The sequence below is a fragment of the Hypomesus transpacificus genome, chromosome 15 (genome assembly GCF_021917145.1).
Source record: "Hypomesus transpacificus isolate Combined female chromosome 15, fHypTra1, whole genome shotgun sequence".
Taxonomy (NCBI): Eukaryota; Metazoa; Chordata; class Actinopteri; order Osmeriformes; family Osmeridae; genus Hypomesus; species Hypomesus transpacificus.
In genome coordinates, this window is record NC_061074.1 from 11,815,892 (window position 1) to 11,837,727 (window position 21,836).

Consider the following 21,836-nt stretch of genomic DNA (forward strand, 5'->3'; position numbering starts at 1 on the left):
TCCTCCCTCCGCCCCCCAAACCCTTTCCACCATCCCCCACGCCCTCCAGCCCCCCCCCCCCCCCCCCTCTGGGGACCCTACACCCAGGCCTGCCAGCCGGGGAAGAGGCGGCTGAGGTTGTTGGGGTCCAAGGCCTGCTGGATGAGCAGGTTGACCTGACCCCCCACGCTCAGCACCGCCCCCTCCTCCACCCCCTTCAGCTTCTCCTGCAGGCGCAGCAGGACGCGCTCCGCCACCTTGTTGAAGCTCTGGCTGTCGCAGCTAAACAGCCGTGGTGGTGGAGGAGGGGGGGTTCCGGAGAGACCGAGGGAGACAAAGAACAAGGGGGAGCGGTTAACGCGAATCGAGCGTTCGTCAAACGAGGGGGCTTAAACCCGACACTAATTCAAACCGGCGAAGGAGCGCCCACCGGTGACCGGGGAGGGGGAGGACGGGGAGGGGGGGTACCTGGCCTTGCGCTGGGCGTCCGGCTCGTCCCCTTCCAGGGAGGCGTTGAGCGTGGCGTTGAGCTCCGCCTGCTCCTCGTGCTGCTGCAGGTAGAACGCCTTCAGGGGGTTCATGGTCCAGTCGAACAGGGGGTCGTACAGCAGCACCTGCCCGCACGCAAGCCCAGTGTGAGTGCGTCTGTGGACGACGGCGCGTGCGTGTGTTTGTGTGTGTGTGCGGGTCGCTACCTCCACAATAGTCAGCAAGGCCTCCTGAGAACCTCTCATGACCTCCATGGTCTTCTCGCAGCATCTGAGCACAGGGAAAGCAAGAGTCAACGGCTCGATCTCCCCCACCCTCGCTCCTCACCGTCACGGTCCAAAACAGCCACGGTGCCAGCAGACTTGACTCGGACCACCGTCGAGCGATTTGAAACGTCGGCGCGCTCCCGGAGCGTGGCGTCTCACCTCCTGAAGACGCCCTCCACCCCGGTGATGCCCATGCCGTCCACAATGTCCCGGGACAGTCTGAAGGGGACGGTCTCAGGAGTGGGAAGAATCTTGCCCTGCTCAAAAGCAACCCCTGCCGAGGTAGAGACAGAGAGAGACAAAGAACGACAGATAGATAGAAACGGTTAGATGTATGGGTCGAGGCAGAAATGACCTGTGACAATCCATAATGTCCCGTTCCAAAGTGAACAAAAAACACACACGTTTATCCCGACACCCTGTTGAGCAGTCCTTACCCAGGTCTATATGGACCAGCTCCGCCGTCTGTTCATCGATCAGAATGTTCTGGATGTGTCTATCCCCCAGGCCCACAATGTAGCCCACTGAAGAGACACACACACACAATCATTTCTTTGCGACTTGTGATAGTGCCAGGTCTAACTACATGTTGTTTAATCGGGGTGGGTTTGTGACGATCCGTGAAGGGTATGTTAAGATGCAGGACTATGTGTGTGTGTGTGTGTGTGTGTACCAATGGAGGAGGTGGCCACACTGCGGGTGTAGGCTAGTCGTTTCTCCAGCCACACGGCAGGATCCAGGAAGCGCTCCATGCAGAAGAACCTGAAGACCGGCCGGAAGTTCGCACACACCTCGCTGAAGGCCTGGACCTTCTCCTCGAAGCCCTGCCGCTGAGCATCCTGGGAAACCACACGCAGACGGGACAGCTCAGAGAAAAACGCTCCGTGGGCGTGCGGCTCGACACGTGCGCGTTTCGACGCGTCGCGCCGGGGGTTGGTTCTACTGGGGAGGGTGGTGACGAGGGTGGCTCACCATCATCTTCCTGCGACAGGCCATGCTGGTCCAGTCCTGGGGCCGGAAGCGCTTGTGGGCGCCTCTCTGGGTGTCCACCAGGAACTCTCCGATGGGCACGGTGCCCGAGCACCACTCCAGAACCCCGCTCCTCTGAGAGAAGGGCACCACCTGGGAGGGGGAGGAGAGAGGAGAGAGCGAGGGGAAGAGAAACAGAGATCGAAAGACAAAAAAGGTCAGAGTCCAATCCCCTCTCATTGTTCGTGCACAAACCGACCGTATGTCCCCACGCACAGAATCGTTGTCTTGAGTCTGGTGTGTGTGTGTGAGTGTGTGTGTGACCTTGTAGCGCCGGATGTTGAGCTTCCTCTTGCGTGTCTCGGTGTTGCGCTGCAGCAGAGTGGAGCACATGTGGAACACCTGCTGCATGACGGCATCCTGGCGAAGGTCATCCTGACCCTGAACCACCCAGAGGACAAAGGTCACACGAGGAGAGCATACGTTCTCGATGTTGTGTCATTCAGATTTGAACACTTTGCTCTTTGAAACACTTTACAACATATAAATAGATGCATTTATTTTGACCGATGATACTGTGCTTGAAAACCAAGAGAAATGAAACTTCGGAGGACACAAAAAAAAAAACAAGCCCAGTTGATTCCCTGTTAAAATGTAATCGCACCCTTTCATTTCGAATGGAGAGGATTAGAGCTGAAGAACAGGGCTCCCTTGATGTGATGATGAATGACCAGCTTGGTAGTGACACGTACTCAGGCACAGAAACGTAAACGTTCCCACAGGAATGTTACCAGGAACAAATCAAACAAAGTGTTTGAACCTTTTTGTTGTTGCACAAAGCCCGGATTAATCATTAGCTCCGAAACCAACATGGAAAATAACTCTCATTGAACAGAACTTCGAATCATTGGTTTGGTATGGAGATGGAAGGGAGATGTTTTGAATGAAGCAGGCACGCACACACCCACCCACACACACACACACACACACACACCTTGACCAGTTGTCGTCTGCTCTTCCCATCCGAACCCACACAGTCGATGATCTTGGGCAGGTTGACCCCTCCGGCCAGGCGGTAGTGGGGCATAAATGACCGGACGGTCACCAGGTCGTCATAGTTACCGGAGGGATCCACCTGGATGAAGACAACCAATGAACACGAGGATCAAGACGCGCACGTGTCGCTCAAAAACACCAGCCCGGGCTGGTGAGACATTAGAGACGCACGGCGCGTTTAACGTAAACATTCTGTTTCGATTCTAGATCAGTGGCCCCGTTGAGAAGGCATTATGGGATGGCCCCTTCTATACCCTGATCTCCATGGTGGGAATGACGACATCATCCAGGTCCTTGATCTTCATGATGGGCTGGTCAGCAGGGATCGGGATGGCCTCTGTCACGGAATGACAGCGGAACCATGACTAAGCATATTGGGAGTCTGTCTGTTAGCATATATACAGTCATATAGTCACAGAAACACGCCCGCTTAGATGTTCATGTTGTCTTATTTTACGGGTTACATATACGGCAGCATAGCAATGGGATGCTCTACCAAAGCACGAAACCGTGTGGGTAGTCTGTATGCTGATTGAGGGTTTTTAAGTGTTTCTACGTAGTGCAATGTAGCGTAGCATAGCGTTGTGTCATAGTTCAAGTATCATAGTGTGGCATGGTGTCATGGAGCCCAGGCTACAGCAGAGTAGCCTAGCCTAGTCTAGCCTAACCTAACCTAGCCTAGCCTAGTTTAGCCTAGCCTAGTTTAGCCTAGCCTAGTTTAGCCTAGCCTAGCCTAGCCTAGCTTAGCCTAGCCTAGCGCCTCCTCACTCTTCTCGGCCTTGTGGCGACTGGCGTCCATGTAGGCCAGAGTGATGTAGGCGTCACACAGGAGCTCGATGCCTCGGATCATCGGAGCTTTCCTCTTCCTGATCTCGTTGATGATCTTCTTGGCCACCTCCGACCGCTCCTGGAGGACAAAAGCAAAAAAACGACATGGCATGGTAACACATACCAAGTCTCTCAGCGAAGGAGGAATCTTGCTACCAGTTCAAACTCTGTGTGCCCTACACTTCCAGTTCCTACTTCCTATGCTGTTCTAGACCCAGTTCCTACTTCCTGTGCTGTTCTAGACCCAGTTCCTACTTCCTTTCCAGTTGTATACAGAAGAACCAGAAATACACAAGAAGGGTAGACTGCCCCCTCAGAAGAGGCTATGAGAGCAGGGGTGTGAATATTTGCCTGTGTGTTGAGAGTGCGTGTTGAGAGTGTGTGAGTGTGTGTGTGTGTGTATACCATGTCTAGCTGGGAAGGCTGGCGCGAGGCGGTCTTGGACAGGCGGCCACTGGAGAAGCTGTCGTCCATGTTGGCGTTGACCAGGGCCAGGATGATGAAGAGGGTGTGGTGAGGGTGCTCCAGAGACGACCGGCACATCAGCTGGAGGACAAGGAGGAGCTGAAACATCTACCCTCGGACCAAAAGGAAACTCCCTGAAGTGTGGGGGCCTTTGGGCTGTATCCAAGTCGGGTGGTCGGTACGACAGGTCGGTAGGAAGGTATGGTAGGTTTCGAATTTTCAGCAACATGGTACCATGTGCCTGAGGAATATTAGACTATCTGACGGATGAAGCTAACCGTTTTACTAAAGGGACACAACTCGTTCCTAGTAGCTCCTGCACACGTGCTTGGCTACCTGGTTTAGCACCTCGTGGAAGCCCACATCTTCTGCCCCGCCGGCCGACATTTTGGTGCCCATCCTGGCCGCCAGCTGGTACATGAGGGGCAGGAACTTGTAGGAGGGGATCCTCTTAATGCCCGCCTGGGGGGGGGGGGGGGGGGGGGGGGCAAACACAAACAACCAGGGCATGGAGCTAGGCATCAAGCCGTGTCAAGTCTGATCTTAAAATAAATGACTGGGACGTTTGTTTTCCTTTTTCTTTCTTTATATAACCTCCCCCGTCGCCCCCTCCACCCCCCCCCCCCCTTGACTCAACCACCCCCTCGTCTCCCTCTCACCCTTTTCCCTGTGTCCCACTCCGCCCCCTCTCATTCTCCTCTGTCTTACAGCCCCCTCCCTGTCTCCCCCTCCTCCTCCCTCTCCCCCTCCTCCCTCTCCTCCTGTCTCCCCCTCCTCCTCCACCCCCCCCTCCCCCCCTCCCACTCCTCCTCCCTCTCCTCCTCCTCCCTCTCCTCCTCCTCCTCCCTCTCCCCCTCCCGCTCCTCCCTCTCCTCCTCCTCCCCCCTGGTCTCCTCACCCTCATCTTGTCGTTGACCTCCTTGACGTGGCCGTTCTCCAGCCAGAGGGAGGCCAGGCGGAACACCCAGGCCTGCTGCTCCAGCCCCTGCTCCAGGCACAGGATGTAGTTCTCCACGGCCTTGCACAGGAAGCGCCGCCGGTCCGCCTGCAGGCTGGAGAGAGCCTTCTCATCCAGCTCCAGCTCCCGCTGCACCTTCACCGTGTACCTGAGGGGGGGGGGGAGGCACTTTATTTGCGCATTTCCTACACAAGGCGGACAATATGCTTCACATAAAAACAAGGCCTACAACGAAACTGGATTTTAAAAAAAGAATGCTTGAAAAGACATTTCAATGAATGGGTAGCGTTAGCGGTCCCATTATCGTCCACCAAGCTCGCGACGCTCGTTAGAAATCTTGATACGATACAAATTAAAAACGTTATGTTACAGCATGGTACTTTAACATATAGATACACACCTATATTATAACATTCCGGTTTTAAAATCCAATAAGGATACGCCTAGAGACGTTATTTTCCTAAGAGCGCATTTACATACTCAAATCTCAAAGTAAGAAGCTGTAATTTGGTGCGCAGGAAATGAAGGTGTGTCCATATCAATGAGAGACTTCCTTTCGTTGCGGCTGCATATCTCCTTTAAAAAATGAACGGAAGAACCTGTCGCGGACGATAGAGGGTTCTGGAACGTTGGCGAGTTTGAACGGACAATAATGGGGCCGCTCACTATAAATAGAAACCAAACAAGCTCACCACCAATCTCCAATCAATCAATCGGCAATCAAGCACTCAATCAACCCAGCGCACGTGGGATAAACACACACAGACACAAACTCAATTTGGCTGGCTCACACGCACGCACACCTCAGCGCACACATACATCCCCCACCCCCACCCCAAAGCCCACACAAAAAAAACCCTCCTCCCTCCGGCCCGCCGCGCCCAGCCTCCTCCTCTGACCTGTTGATGCCGACCTTGCACTCCCTTATCAGGCCCACCTCCTGCTTGGCCTTGTCCAGCAGCGCCTGTTTGGTCTCAAACTCGGACGACTTCATGTAGTTGTCCATGCTCTGGTACTGGGCGTCGGAGAAGCGGGCCAGGGACAGGAAGGCCCGGGTCCTCTGGCTCTGCAGGGGCCCCGCGGGGCCCTCCACGGCCTGCTCCTCCATCACCTCGACCGCCTGGGCGCCGCACACACCAGAACACACACACAAGAACACACACACACACAACAAACAGACACACACCATGAGCGGAACGCACGCCAAACGGTCCCCCTTTGGGTCGTTCTTTCAACAGGCGCCAGCGCCGCTAAAGCGCTCCCATGTTCAGCCAGTCAGACGGTGTTGTGTGGCGCAGAGCGGGCCGAGGGGCGGGGCACCTTCTCCAGGTACTGTTCCAGGACGACTCCGGGGCTCTCCAGACACGTCTCGGCCAGCCAGGTGCCGCACAGCCTGAGGCCCTCAGAGAAGACGGGCACCAGAGCGGGGTTGAAGTCCACCTGCGGAGGGCAGAACACAGGCTTGTACCCTGCAGGGTGAGACACTGGGAAGAGGCAGAACACAGGCTTGTACCCTGCAGGGTGAGACGCCTATGGGAAGGTGACGGGGCATGGGGCGTGCGTGCATGCGCGTGTGCGCGTGTGTCCGACCTGTCCCTTCAGGTTGTGGATCATCCCTCGGAGCAGGTCCAGGGCCAGACCCTGCTCTCCCTTCACCCAGAACACCTGCGCCTCCTCCAGCTGCCAGCGGGACGCCGCCGCCGCCCCCGCCCCCGCCCCCCCGCCGCCGCGCTGCCGCATCTGGAACACCGCCCTCTCCGCCAGCTGGGAGGGTTCCCGCGTGCACTCATTAGTCATTAACATGAGTTGTTACCTTACATTTTCATTTTTTTGGTCATTTAGCAGACGCTGTTATCCAGAGCGACTTACAGTAAGTACAGGGACATTTCCCCCCCCCCCCCCCCCCCCCGAGGCAAGTAGGGTGAAGTGCCTTGCCCAAGGACACAACGTCATTGGGCACGGCCGGGAATCGAACCGGCGACCTTCCGATTACTAGCCCCATTCCCTAACCGCATGGTTGATACCATTTAGTGATACTGAACATGAAGAACGCCGGCTACTTACGGCAGTCACACACACACACAGTCACACACACACAGCCACACACACACACCTGCGTGTTCCCGGCTGTGCGGGCCAGCTGACAGACATCCATGAGGTGGTCTGTGAGGACGAGGCTGAGGTACTTCTTGGTGTCGGGGTCTCCCTGCCGAGCTCTCAGGGTCTCCAGGGCGACGGAGCGCAGGGCCAGGATGGGCTCCACCAGGCTGAAGTCACTGTCCAATAGGAGCTTGGAATGCTGTTGCCATTGGCTCCACACCTCGGTCAGCCCTGCGTCTGTGACGGGCCTATCAGGGGAGGCCAGCCCACACACACGCACCCAGTTACACACTCCACCACTGTCTACGTCACACAGCGCGCTGGACGCGGGTGTAGAACGCAAACATAAAAAATATATAACAAAAACAGTTATGCAATTGCTTGTTGCAGGCTGAATACGTGTGTACAGGGTAGGCATGTGTGTCCAATGACAGTGCAGAGGACGAAGGGAGAGACGGGGAACAGGACGAGCACCTGGAGAACAGCTGTCGGAGGCCGTCCAGCTCGCTGATCCTCTGCAGGTTGCAGAGCGCTGGGTAGAGCGAAGACACGGCCTCCAGGCTGCCTCTGCACAGCTCCTCCACCTCCACACCCCTGGGAACACATACCACACACACACACACACAGACACACACACAAGAACACACACACAGACACACACACACAGACCACACACGCACACACACCCACACACAGACAGACACACACAAACCCGGTCAACTTTCTTTTACTTGTGCAGTGGCTTGTGTACTGGAGGTTGTTGAGTAAGGCGTTGTGCAAATATTCCATCTTATTTACCTCGCATATTTCAGGGTCTGGTCAAAAGTCGAGAACTCTTTGTCTCTCAGAGCTTGCAGGGTACAGTACACAGACTCGTTGAAGCCTGGCTTGCATTTTTCGGAGCTGTGACAAAAAAGTAGGCATGAATATGATGTCAAATCTGGGGAAAAGCACAACAACAACAAAGGCCCATTCCTTGACAGACGAGTGGACGAAGTGAAATGAAGCCCCTCCCCCTGACCTCTCTGATAGGTCACAGTCCCACTGCATGTTCCTCCAGGCCGCCTGGAACCTGAGCTCCCGCAGCTCCGCCCCCCACTCCACCCCCTCGCTCTCCAGCCCCCGCAGGTAAGTCGCTAGGACGCCGCTCAGGCCAAAGTTCTGCAGAGCCTGACCGCCCAATAGGAAGAGACAGAGAGAAAAAGCTTTGGGTTCCAAACGATAGGGTACATACACCGTAGTGTACAGTGCCCTCCAAAAGTATTGGAACAGTGAGGCCAATTCCTTTATTTTTGCTGTAGACTGAAAACATTTGGGCTTGACATCAAACGATGAATGTGAAACCAGAGATCAACGTTTCAGCTTTTATTTCCAGGTATTTACATCAGGATCTGATGCACAAATTAGAAAATATCACCTTTTTGTTCGAACCCACCCATTTGTCACGTGAGCAAAAGTATTGGAACATGTGACTGACAGGTGTGTTTTGTTGCCCAGGTGTGTCCTATTACATACATTATTCAATCAATAAATACCACTGAATGTCTACACTCAGGTTCAGATTGGGTAAGATAGGTTTTGTCTATGCAGACTGTATTCAGAGGTGAAAACAACATGAAAACCAGAGCGCTGTCTTTGGGTGAAAAACAAGCAATTGTGAGTCTTAGAGAAGATGGAAAATCAATCAGAGCCATTGCAGAAACATTGGCCATAGCCAGTACAACCATTTGGAATGTCCTGAAGAAGAAGAAAACTACTGGTGTACTAAGTAACAGACGTCGAACAGGTAGACCAAGGAAAACATCAGCAGTTGATGACAGAAACATTGTGAGAGCTGTAAAGAAAGACCCTAAAACAACTGTTAGTGAGATCAGCAACAACCTCCAGATGGCAGGAGTGAAGGTATCACTATCTACTGTTCGCAGAAGACTTCATGAACAAAAGTACAAGGGCTACACCAGAAGATGCAAACCACTCATTAGCAAGAAGAATAGGAAGGCCAGGCTGGAATTTGCCAAAAAGTACAGAGATGAACCTCAAAAATTCTGGGACAAAGTTTTATGGACTGATGAGACAAAGATTAACTTTTACCAAAGTGATGGAAAGGCTAAAGTTTGGAGAAAGAAAGGAACTGCTCATGATCCCAAACACACAAGCTCATCTGTGAAACACGGTGGAGGTAATGTCATGGCTTGGGCTTGCATGGCTTCTTCTGGGACGGGCTCATTAATCTTCATTGAGGATGTAACACATGATGGCAGCAGCAAAATGAACTCGGAAGTCTACAGAAACATTTTGTCTGCCAATTTAAGGAAAGATGCAACCAAACTGATTGGCAGAGCCTTCATCATGCAGCAAGATAACGACCCAAAACACACTGCCAAAACAACAAAGGAGTTCATCAGGGGCAAGAAATGGAAGGTATTAGACTGGCCAAGTCAATCTCCAGACTTAAACCCTATAGAGCATGCATTTTACCTGCTTAAGAGGAGACTGAAGGGAGGAACCCCACAAAACAAACAACAACTGAAAGAGGCTGCAGTGAAAGCCTGGGAAAGCATCAAAAAGGAAGAATGCAAAAGTTTGGTGACGTCAATGGGTCACAGACTTGCTGCAGTTATTGAAAGCAAAGGATTTGCAACTAAATATTAAGTCTTATTCACTTAAATATGTTTTAAGTATATCTGTTCCAATACTTTTGATCACATGACAAATGGGTGGATTCAAACAAAATGTGATATTTTCTTAGTTGTGCATCAGATCCTGATGTAAATACCTGGAAATAAAAGCTGAAACGTTGATCTCTGGTCTCACGTTCATTATTTGATGTCAAGCCCAAATGTTTTCAGTCTACAGCAAAAATAAAGGAATTCGCCTCACTGTTCCAATACTTTTGGAGGGCACTGTATGTAAACCACAGTGCGTAGGGGTTTGGGCGAGGTAAGATGTGTACCGTACCTCCACGATGCCCACTTGCCGCGTGACCTCGGGGAGGTTGGCGTGGAGGTCGTACGAGGTCAGAGCCTTCCCCCACGACGCCTCGTGCTCGTACGTCCTGATCCTGAGGACGTGGCACACGGCACATGACCTGGTACTGTCTGGGTACACTGTAGGACTAGCACGATGGATGCTTCCTATCTATGGGATGTCAAGTTCATACGGGCTAGAGATAGTCAGAAAGACACATGACTTTTACACTGATTCGATTAGATGAATGAACCAACAAACCAATCCTAGCCAGCGCTGGAAGGTCAGTCAGAAGGGTGGTGGGGAGGGGGTGGGGGGGGGGGGTTTACCTGGTCAGAGGGCTGGTCATCTTCCCTCCTCCACAGCCGTACAGACTGTCTGGCTCTCCGATGCTGCGGTACACCTCGATCAGCAGGTCCTACACACGGGTCAGAGCGAGCGGCTGTGAGGGGGAGGGAGGGCTGCCGGGACAGGCCGAGGGTGGGGGGCGGGGGAGGGTGGGGTGAGGCGGGGGTGGGGGAGGGTGGGGACTTGGCGGAGCGCCGTCACCTGCAGACTGATGCCGGTGTCCTCCAGGCTCTTCTCCATCAGACTGGAGAGCGTGACGTTCTGGCTGCCGTCGTCAAACGCCAGCCTGCGAGACGCTCTCGCCTGGGCCCTGTGTCGACGGGAAACGGGGGTGGGGGGAGAGGGAGGGGGAGAGGTCAAATGTAAATGTGTTCCGAAAGGGGTCCATGAAAAAACAAACTCCATTTCCCATGAGTACCGGCGGCTCTCCTCCATGTCCGACTGGATCTTGTCGACGTAGACCTCGGCGTAGAGCAGGGCGGTGAAGTGGGCGGAGCAGGCCTGGGCCGCCCTGGCCACCTCCAGGTAGTTCAGCTCCAACCAGAAGTTGGAATCGCACACCGTCCCACACAAGTCCCTGACACGACCACAAACACACTTGGATAAGGATCTGCAGAGAAACAGCGCACGTCCAGTACCCAGACACTCGAGAAATGGATTTTGCACAAACCCGTCCCCGGCTATTGGCCTCTGCTGCTGTCTTAGATAGTCGACGACAGACAACATCGTACGCAGGGAGGCCTTGTCCAGGGAGCCCTGGACGCCAACGTCCGTTTCCCCTGTTAAAAAACACAAACAACGCCAAATGAGATCCAGATCTAAAATACTGGCGGACTCACTGCTAGTGGGATGAAAGTCAGGGGAATTAAAAGCACGTTTCAAGCTCGGACGGCGCCATGGAGGGTCTAGATGAAACCATCCAGATCATGAAACGCGGGCCCCCCCCCAGACCTCTGAGCACAGCTGGGGACCCACCTGAGTCGGGGGGGAGCGGGGTGGCGGGGCGGCTGGCGGCCTGGGCGTGGCGGGAGCAGTGGGTGAAGAAGTCCTGGATGCGGGAGGACAGCAGCGTCCTCCAGGAGCCCTGCGCGTCGCCCCGCAGGATGTCGTGGATGATGAGGGGCAGAGCCCGCTGGCAGAAGTCTGTCCTCACCTGGCAGCACGGGAGGAGGGCACAGAACCGGGGCTTAAAAAGTGTGTGTGTGCGTACACACATCCATACTCCAGCATATCAACATGAACATCCTAAGAGCCACAGCCTCACCAGACACAGGGGCCGAGAGAGCAGCAGGGCCTCGCTCCTCACTCCCCCGCTGTCCAGCAGGGTGGAGCACAGGGTCCTGAGCCAGGCCTTGTCGCCCCCGGCCTGGGGCACCCACAGCTCCTGGCTCTCCAGCTGGTCCCGGGCATCCGAGCTGGTCTCGGCAGGCAGAGCTTCCGGCTGCTAGGGAGGAGAACACGTCCGTTCAGGCCCTCAAACACACACACACACAGGACACACACACAGTACACACGCACACAGGACACACACACACACAGGACACACACAGGACACACACACACAGGACACACACACTCCACACCCACCTTCTTCTTGGCGGATCTGAAGGGGTTAAGGTGGGTCAGCATGGGGTCACGGTGGTCTTTGTGCAGGTCCCAGAAGTCAGCCCCAGACCGCGTGGCCAGGATGTTCTTGACACACTGAGCCGCCGCCTTCCTCACCTGGATACTGACGAGCCACAACACGACCCGCACATTGGTTACGTGTTCCTGCGGGCGCCCGGCTAGCTGGCGGGATGAGTGCGCGGGGCATGTAGGCTGAGGTCTCATCGCCGCGGCCTGGGTTCGAATCTGGCCCTTGTCTGTACCTATCGCTCTCCCTGTCTTTCCTGTCACACTTTACTTAACTAAATAATCGTCTCATAAAGAATTAAAAACCTCCCGTGGGAGTCCACTAAGTGGCGGTGTGGTGGCTGAAAGTCTGCATGGCTACTGGACAGTACAGTCATTTGAGTATTATTTAACGATCGGAACATGTATTGACCTCCCGTGATGTCCCGTTTAGCGGGGCAGTTTATTTGGGACGGAGGTGTGTGTTTACCTGTGGTGTGTGAGAGCGTTGTTCATGCAGTTGAGGATGATGAACAGGTTCCGGGGCTCCACGGAGGAGAAGAGCGAGGCAGCCCTGGTGTGGAGAGGATCTCTGGCCTGGAGGAGGGCGATGGTGGACAGATCGACGGGGCCCAGCTCCCCCAGGCAGCTGCCTGCAGCCTCTGCACACACACACACACACACACGCACACACAATCAGAGAAAGGAGAATGGGGGTGTTTCATCCAGCTGACCCCGTGTGTGCTGAAGGTGAGGTCCAGCTGACCCCGTGTGTGCTGAGGGTGAGGTCCAACTGACCCATGTGTGCTGAGGGTGAGGTCCAACTGACCCGTGTGTGCTGAGGGTAAGGGCCGGCTGACCCGTGTGTGCTGAGGGTGAGGTCCGGCTGACCCCGTGTGTGCTGAGGGTGAGGTCCAGCTGACCCCGTGTGTGCTGAGGGTGAGGTCCAACTGACCCATGTGTGCTGAGGGTGAGGTCCAACTGACCCGTGTGTGCTGAGGGTGAGGGCCGGCTGACCCGTGTGTGCTGAGGGTGAGGTCCAACTGACCCGTGTGTGGTGAGGGTGAGGTCCAGCTGACCCGTGTGTGCTGAGGGTGAGGGCCGGCTGACCCGTGTGTGCTGAGGGTGAGGTCCAACTGACCCGTGTGTGCTGAGGGTGAGGTCCAGCTGACCCCGTGTGTGCTGAGGGTGAGGTCCAGCTGACCCGTGTGTGCTGAGGGTGAGGTCTAGCTGACCCCGTGTGTGCTGAGGGTGAGGGCCGGCTGACCCGTGTGTGCTGAGGGTGAGGTCCAGCTGACCCCGTGAGCCGCTCACCTAGGATGTCGGCTCCTCCTGGATGGTTGGATGCCAGCTTGCACAGCTGCAGCAGGTTGAGGACCAGCTGCACCAACACACTGTCTGCTGGCTCCGCTGGGAGGGGACAAGGCAACACGTCATTTCACCTCAACACACACACACACAAAACACTCTAAATAGAACGCGGGGCACTTGGTAAGTTCGCATCTCAACATTGTTGTCCGTTTATGGTAATATGGGTAATATGCATCTTCGATGGCGGTCGAGAGCGGGCGTAATCCCGTGATGAATCCCGGGGGGTCAGCGTCCGTACCGTGGCACTCCCGAAGCAGCTCTGCGACGTGGGCCTTGTTGGTGCGCAGCTGTCGGCTCAGGTCCTTCAGCCCCTCCAGTCGGGTGAGAGGCAGCGAATCACAGGAGGCCACAGACAGGAAGTGGACTATCTCCTGTGAGGGAGAAAAGACAAAGAGGATTGTGGGGAAATTAAAAAGGAGGAATTCAATTCAAATTCAATTAAAAAAGAGATACATTTTTACTTAATTGTCCATCCCCATAGGAGTAGATCATTGACTTTTCGACAGAGGCTCAAACATAAGTGTCCAAAAGTTGAAATATTTTTTGTTTCGGTGTTTGGTCACGTGGAGAGAGGATATGTACTGTTTTGAGTGTAAGTGTGTGTGTGTGTGTGCGTGTGAGTGTGTGTGTGTGTGTCCACCTGTCGGAGGGTGAAGTTCCCGGCGCTGTATTTGAGTGTGCGCTGGCCCCCCCTCAGCTCTCTGAACTCGGGCCGGTCGGGGAAGGGCTCCAACCTCTGGATGGCGCTCTTCAACTTGTCCCGACTCTCCACGACCAGGAACTTCAACAGGCCGAGCACCTGACGCGGAGCGACAGACAGATACGGGCGAAGAGAAAGAGTGACAAAAAGGGACTGCAGCCATGGAGGAGGAGGGCGAAAAAAAAGGAATCGAGACGGGAAAACGACCAAAAAAGGAAGACGAGACGAAACTCCTCCGCGTTGGGCTCCGCGAAGGTTCCCGCGTGGTGCCCCTTCCTACCTGCTGGGAGACGGCAGGGTCCCGCTCCGTCACCTGGGCGGTCAGCGTGCCCACGATGACCTGCAGGTGGCTCTCCAGCGCGTCGTCGCAGAACTGGACGGCCGTGCGGCACACGGAGGCCAGCAGCTGGCAGCACAAGGAGAAGGTGCGTCTGGACACCTCCTCCAGCTGGGCAGGCCTGGGGGGGGACAGACAGGGGGACAGCTATTGGGGACACCCCGGCTGGAAAACCACGACGATAGCGCGGCGCGGGGATGTGTCGGAGCACTGTGACCCAGAGCAGAGAGTTTGTGTTCAGGGGGGAAGGCAAGATGGGGATGTGTGTGTGTGTGTGTTCCACCCTGCTCCCACCTGCCGTTAATGTGGTGTATGAGCGTGTAGGTGATGTCGCGCAGCACGAAGGCCCAGGCTCCGCCCAGGCCGTCGCGGACCTCGCGGAGCAGCAGGCTGACGAACAGGTGGTACATCAGCAGGATGCGGTGGCGCTCGTAGGGGTTGGTGGTGTCCGCCGCCCTCTCACACACTGCCAGCAAGATACGCTGGATGGAGATCTACAACAGAGTTCACACACTGTGACCGGGCTTGTCCAATTAGAATCATTACAATTCAATATTCCAAACAGACTTTTGGGGTCAGATGGCTGAGCGGTTAGGGAGTCGGGCTACTAATCAGAAGGTTGTTGGTTAGATTCCCGGCCGTGCCAAATGACGTTGTGTCCTTGGGCTAGGCACTTTGCCCTACTTGCCTCGGGGAGAATGTCCCTGTACTTAGTATAAGTCGCTCTGGATAAGAGCATCTGCTAAAGGACTACATGTAAATGTAAATGTCTTCAGCTCCCACACCCAAAAGAGAACCAATGCGCCACGGGATAAACGAGCGACGGGCACAATCTGATACGTGCTGCACAACCAATACGGTAACGGTTTCAATTGGACTCAATTGGAGCCAGATTAGGGAATCTTGGACTCGACTGGGCGCGTCAAGCTACTTACCGGGGTCTTGGACAAGATGGCCACCAGGGACTTGTGGTTGGTGCTGTGACACTTGCTGAGGTAGTCCAGCGTGGCTTTGATGACGTAGGAGCTGAAATAGGGCGGGTTTGGGGCCGGGTCCAGTTCCCTGAGGAAGGAAATGGAACGGCGCTTGCTAAATGTGACATGGTAGGCTGATATGACCTTATGGCATTTAACGCAGGGTGTTACACTCTGTGGGGACAGGTGACAGGCATGGCCAACGAGGAGAAAAGTAGACTGGCGGTTAACACTAACAAAGTTAGAACTTCATTTTGCTCTCTTGCGGTGGTGTCTTATTAAGTCTTAAGGGGGTCCGGGGCTCTTTCCTGCCCCCCCTTACTGTGAACGTTGGCTGTGTTGGATTTGAGCGTTACCCTATAAAGGATCTGAGCTCTCCCGAGGGCTCTCCCTCAGTGCCCGCTCCTTCATACAGAGTCATCAACAGCTCCACCACGATGTCGGCCAGGTTACTGTGAATCAGGCTGTCGATTTGCTGTGGGACGTGAACGAATATTTCAAAACGTGGATATAGCTGGCAAACGATAATGTTCGAATTTCAAAATTGTACGAGAGACAGATACTAGACTGCTACTTTACAGCACATCTGCCAACCAATTCAAGCTAACTCTCTGTAGGTAACTTAGCATTAAGTTAGCATGTAGCGAAGGATTTGCTACATGCTAGCAGCCAACACCATTGCTAGCATCCACCTTGCGCTAGCATCCACCCGCCATTCTACCGTAGCACCCACCCCCTTCGCTAGCACCCCGTGCTATGTAGCACCTACCTGAGTGCTAACATCCCTCACCTGTTTGCCCAGACAGTTGGCGTCTTTCAGCAGGTCGTAGACCCGGTGGGCCTTCTCTCGCCGCTGGGCCACCTGGGCGTCCTGGCTGGACAGGGCGAAGTAGGGCAGGATGTTGACCACGATCCTGGGGAAGCAGTCGGCCAGCAGGCCCTTCCAGTCCTTCCCCAGGCGCTCCCCGATGGAGCGGACCTGCTCAAAGTCGTCCAGGAACACCAGGTGGGGGATCAGAACCTGGTAGGAGCAGCTGGGAGCGACATGGCACGCGAGGAAAAAGAAGGAAAAAACGATTATATCGTCGGTGAGATGACAGTCTGGTAGGAGGGAGGTGGAGAGTGGTGTGAGCATTTTTACAATGATGACACAACGATATCTTTAATGAAAGAGCCAACGTCATCCAATATGGCATTTCTAACGAGCCCGCGTTCTCAACTGAAATGACCCCGTGAGGTCGGGTCGAGCGCTGACCTGTAGAAGTGGGTGAGGCTGGCGTGGTTGAGGAGGGCGTAGGGGAAGGACTCCAGCGTGTAGCGGGTGTCCTTCTGCCTCTGGCCCAGCCACTTGGCCACCAGGAAGTCCAGGTGGGAGGAAACGAAGCCGTCCACAGTCCTGTAGCCCAGCGCCCTCGACACCCCGCCCAACACCTGGCGACAGAACAGGGGAGCGGACACGCTCACTTTCAGAGGATCGACGCTGTTTAAACTTGGAGGTCCTTAAGGGCTAGGTCATATTTACATTTACGTTCAGTCATTTAACAGACGCTCTTATCCAGAGCGACTTAAAGTAAGTACAGGGACATTCCCCCGAGGCAAGTAGGGTGAAGTAGACAACGTCGTTTGGCTCGGCCGGGAATCGAACTGGCGACCTTCAGATTACTAGCCCGATTCCCTAACCGCTCAGCCACCTGACTCATATAATCATGTCACAGAATTCTTCGTTGGCCACCTATCTTTAGCGTCTGAAACTACGACTTATTGCCATCGGTCTCTCTGCGGTAGCAGACCCGACGCCCTGACAAAGGTGGAACTGCGATGGAACGGTGACCAGACGAGTGAGAACATGGAGCACCTTCTTGATGAGCCGCTCCTCTACGTGGTTCTCCTTGTAGGACTGGAACAGGGCGAAGAGGGCCTGCTTCTCACACACGGGGCTGCAGCGCAGCACCACGGACAGGCTCCTCAGCAGAGCCGCGTGGCCGTTGACCGTCTCGTCTCCCTGCTCCTCCGTCGAGCTGCCCCTCTACACACGCACACAAACGCACAAACAAAATACGATTGTTTTCCTCCCCACGACTCGTTCTGAGATCCGCGCGCGAGACGCGTTAGCGTCGGCACGCGGCGGGGAACACGGCGGGAGTCGGAGAGGCGCGGACGACCGCCCGCCCGACAGCCAGAGCTGAGAGTCGCGACCTGTACCTGGGCTCTCATTCCCTCCTGGGCCTTCAGGTAAACGTTCTCGAACGCCGCCTGCTGTCGTCGCAGAGGGAGCATCTTCCTCTTCCCCGAGACGCCCGGCGTCATCTCCAAAAACAGCCTGAACGAGGACAGACGGAAGAGCGGCCGACACAGGGGGGTCAACTCAGGAGGCGGCAAACAGCGCGGACACTCTCGCGACGACGCAGCCGGAAGCGCGCACGCACCTGTCCACGGACGTGGCGGCCAGCATGCGGACGTGGTGGTGAGAGTCCGCCAGGCTGCAGGGCAGGAGGTCAGACACGGCCAGCTCCTCCTCCCGAAGAGTCAGCGCCGCCCACTCGCCGCCGGGGTCCACCTGATGGGCAGAGAGGGGGACGGCCATGGAGTGCGTCGTCCTATCGGCAGTGTGCTACGGATGGGGGAGGGGGGTGGCCTCTTAAGCCCGACGGTCTTCAAAACTCACCTCCAGCAACGCCAGCAGACAGCGGACCAGCGCGGCCCTCACCGTCGCCGTGCACTTCCCCGTCCTGCCTAGGATGCTGAAAGGTCGAAAAGGTCAAAGTTCAAATCCCTCCCCCCCGTTCGCACAAAAACGTCATACCCCGCGACACTCGTTTATCGGGGGGAGTCCCGGAAGCGGCGCCCTCACCAGAACCCGGACAGCACTTGCAGCAGACTCCCCTGGACGTGCCTCATGTCCTGGGCCGAGTCCTGGCTGCGGCCCAGGCTCCTGATGGAGGGCAGCAGGCCCAGCAGCACGGCGGCACACACCTCCTGGTCTTGACGGTACAGCGAACACAGGTCCCTGCGCGGCACAGCACAGCCGTTAGCGGGAACCCCCCACCCCCTCAATCCTTCCCAAAGGACTCCCCCCAGTCATGATTGAGCTGAGCAGGGATATTATTCTGTGAGGAGTAAGAGAGGAAGTTGCTTCTCACGCCAGCGGTCTGAGCAGAGAGTCAAACTCCTCGGGAGGCAAAGACGCGTCTTCAGAGGGCAGCTTCGTGAGCAGGACCAGGTACTGGGAGAGACGACGGCAAAAAAGACAAGGACAGAGTTCGACCCGAGACCAAGTCAAGCTACTGCTCACGAACTGGGACGTTGGCTCCCAGTTTGTGCTCATCGGAAACCATCGCTTCCTGCTTGGAAACGGCTTGCAGCGGGGCACCAATAACAGCCCCACCCCACCCCCTAAGCCCCCCGTGACCCCCTCAGCCCCCCGCAACCCCCCCCCCTCACCATGCGGAGGTGGAGCGGCTTGGTGAAGTCGACGTGCTCCACCAGCAGCAGCAGCCTGTGTCGCACCTCGGCCGGCTTGAAAGCGAGGCCGTGGCTGGGGGCGGCCGAGGAACACGCTGCCAGCGTCTCCAGCGTGTCCAGGAGTGCCCAGTCCTGCGCCCGCAGCCCCTCCTCCGCCAGCGGGCTCTTGGCTCCTGCGGGAAGGGAGAGGACATGCTGACGACATCTTCAACCCAACCCCGCCCACGTAGTCAAAACAAACAGACCCCTCCGCTGACCCGGTGGGGATCGAAAAGCAACGCTAAATCGACAGATGCCGCCCACCGGGCCGGACCTCCCCCCCCCCTCACCCGGTCCACTCTGCCCGTCTTGGGAGGAGTCCCCGCCGGAGCGGAGGGGGGGCCGGGCGCTGGCGTGGGCTCCGTCCCCGTCGTCAAACAGGTCGATGTCCCCCGCCTCGGGGGCCTGCTGGGTGCGGCTCCCGGTCCAGTCCTCCTCGCCCTGCTCCTCCTCCACCGCCGCCCCGCCGCCTGCCTTCCCCTGGCTGAGCAGCTGGGAGCCACGGCAACCACGTGAAGAGGAGATTTACCAGAGGGGAAAAGAGCAGGTTATTCGAGACGGGCAACACCGGGGAATCATGTGACGTGCGGGAAGAGTACGGGGGGGGGTCTGCCGTGTACCAAGAGTTTGCAGATTTCGGCGAGCTCGCTCAGGAGTCTGGCCGAGAGAATCTTCAGGAACAGGCCGGAAGCGACGGCGCTCATCTTGTTCTGAGGAAGACAGACGTGGAGGAAAGGCGCCCGTGTCGAAGTCGACCAAACATGCCTGTCACATAGGACGAAGATAATGATGACGACGCTCTTACCGTGCCGCCGCGGCTGACGCACGCGGTGCACAGCCTCATGATGGACCTGAGCGTCGCCATGGTGCCGTCCTCCGCCATCTTCACCTTGACGGTCGACACGTACTCGCTGAAGTCCTGGGCCAGCGACTGCCGACGCGAGACAACACAACACACACCCGTGGATTCGAACCGTATACCCGTCATCCGGTCACATATTTAAGAGGAGTCGTAGACTGACAGGTGTGTGAGTGTGTGGCATGTACTCAAGTTATTTGCTTGAGAAAAAAAACAAACAAGACGGTCTGGGAGACCTCTCGGGGGAGTCTGAGTGTTCAATGAGAGACGAGAGAAGGTCACCTTGGCTTTGAGGAAGAGTTGGGAATGGCAGGCGTCTTCCTCGCTCAGGAGCCCGGTGGTGACGTACCCGGCCAGGAGCCCGGTCAGCAGGGCACAGCAGCGGAGGACGCACTCTGGGGGGGTGGTCAGAGACTGTGTGTGTGTGTGTGTGTGTGGGGAGGAGGGCGGGGGGTGAGGGAGGGGGGAGATGAGGGAGTTACAAACCAGACCAGAGACTGCTGACTGACTGACTGACTGACTGACTGACTAACTGACTAACTGACACACACACACACACAGAAAGCTCACATCCGGGGAGAAGCAGTTGAGCAGATTGTCGGCCACAGCCAGCAGCGCCTTCTCCATCTGGTCTTTGAGGCCGGCGACCACGGTGAGCTGGGCCTCGGCTGGGCCCGCCGCCCCGCCCTGCACGGGGGCCGTGAGCTCAGGGGTCACGTCGTTGAAGGTGAACTGCAGGTAAAGGCCCTCGACCTCCCTCAGGGTGGCATCGGCCCCGGGTGACACTCGGTAGCAGGTCGAGGCACTTTGTAGAGGGGGAGACAACACTCAGAAAACGCACTACGCTTTTCGATTCGACGAAACCCGCTATGTCGTTTCGACGATGGCGAGGACAAAAACACGACGAAACACATTTCACGAAACACATTTCAAACGAGAGGAGAAGGGCCTGAAATAGAAACGAGATGTGATTCCTCCCACCACTCAGTCTGTGGAGCTCCGGAGAGGAACCTCATGCCAGCTCGCGTGTCCTTCAGGGTCAACGCCACCAGGATCCTGGGCACCAGGTTGGGAGGAAGATCCCTGCACAGAGAACCAAACAGCCATCATGAACCACGCCAGGGAAGCACCGATCGTACTAGTCAATGAATAGGACTGCACCATGAAAGACTTCCAACACTGATCTACGTCTCGTCTATCGGCATCCGTCCATCCGTCTTCCGGACAGACTTGAGTTGCTGTCGATCCGCAAGAGGTGCAGTAGTCCTGACCTATGTGCCTGTGTAGTCTTTTAGCAGATGCATTTATCCAAAGCATTTACTGGGGGGGGAGGGGGGGGGGGGCAGCAAGGCCTTCTCTGCTGGCCTAAACATACTCAGAAAAGTACATATGTAAATATAATTATAAGAAAATGTTGCGGTTATATATTTTCTCTTCATCATTTCCCCCCATATTAATGTCATTCAATAAATACACTGACATAAATAACAAAACAAACTAACAACTCTCCATAGTCTGTTCTCCATGTCATATTATATCCACTTGGTTGAGCTGCTGAAAGTGTTGTATATTATGGTAGTTTTTATCCAATCATATTTCAGCGAGCTTGTGTTGTCAGGTTCTATGGAATCTGCCTGAGGCCTTCAGAATCAACAGAGCAGGCTCCCGTGCGCTGTAAGTGAACGGAGAGAGTCAGATGCGATAGCCAATCAGATCTCGAGTCTGCGACACCAAAGGCCAGCTAGAAAGGTCTTACCAGAGAATGTATAATAAAGAGAGAACTCCCACTCTCGGGAAACTTCCGGGTTTTGAACTGGTTGCAGTTCCACTCAAGTTCCATATGAGGGCGCTAACGGTCGAGTGCAGAATGAATGGAGGTCTATGGAGCTATACCCCTCAAAATCCACTTTTCTCAGGATTCCATTTTTTGTCTGGTAATTTGAATTCTGAAATCGAAAGGGGAGGCAAAAAAAATACACACCACTGGGTGTTAGATTTTTTTTAAAGTCGCCTTTCTATTCTAAAAAGCCTTTGAAAATGGCATTGACGTCATACACA

The 21,836-nt window shown here is 55.6% G+C and overlaps 1 protein-coding gene across 1 annotated transcript; it reads right to left on the reverse strand.

Moving 5' to 3' along the window:
- Positions 1-47: 47 nt before the first annotated feature.
- atm (ATM serine/threonine kinase) lies at positions 48-21,075 on the reverse strand. Its single transcript, XM_047036650.1, has 53 exons — positions 20,940-21,075; positions 20,760-20,861; positions 20,349-20,583; positions 20,061-20,192; positions 19,725-19,850; positions 19,540-19,629; positions 19,210-19,411; positions 18,860-19,053; positions 18,559-18,641; positions 18,270-18,425; positions 18,084-18,159; positions 17,845-17,975; positions 17,621-17,738; positions 17,274-17,444; positions 16,674-16,849; positions 16,209-16,452; positions 15,775-15,893; positions 15,380-15,506; positions 14,739-14,938; positions 14,388-14,565; positions 14,048-14,206; positions 13,646-13,778; positions 13,351-13,446; positions 12,527-12,698; positions 12,013-12,154; positions 11,690-11,869; positions 11,401-11,578; positions 11,096-11,204; positions 10,844-11,002; positions 10,627-10,735; positions 10,407-10,495; positions 10,069-10,171; positions 8,132-8,280; positions 7,909-8,013; positions 7,585-7,704; positions 7,124-7,358; positions 6,601-6,774; positions 6,331-6,450; positions 5,910-6,130; positions 4,951-5,158; positions 4,389-4,514; positions 3,993-4,133; positions 3,528-3,666; positions 3,014-3,096; positions 2,698-2,838; positions 2,028-2,144; positions 1,707-1,856; positions 1,408-1,573; positions 1,172-1,258; positions 894-1,008; positions 675-738; positions 448-593; positions 48-261 (listed from the first exon to the last, which is right to left on the reverse strand). Exons 2-53 carry the CDS (start codon positions 20,792-20,794, stop codon positions 78-80), a joined length of 7,413 nt encoding a protein of 2,470 aa, XP_046892606.1. The 5' UTR covers positions 20,795-20,861; positions 20,940-21,075; the 3' UTR covers positions 48-77.
- Between the last annotated feature and the right edge of the window lie 761 nt (positions 21,076-21,836).

What these genes read in the sequence shown, in the direction of transcription:
- atm (XM_047036650.1), bottom strand. Translation starts at nt 20,794, where the DNA reads ATGAGGTTCCTCTCCGGAGCTCCACAGACTGAGTG. An exon ending in CCATCTTGTCCAAGACCCCG is followed by an intron (nt 14,939 to 15,379) that starts GTAAGTAGCTTG and finishes ACTCTGTTGTAG; the next exon opens with ATCTCCATCCAGCGTATCTT. An exon ending in TGCAAGGTCGGCATCAACAG is followed by an intron (nt 5,159 to 5,909) that starts GTCAGAGGAGGA and finishes CCCCCCCCTCAG; the next exon opens with GTACACGGTGAAGGTGCAGC.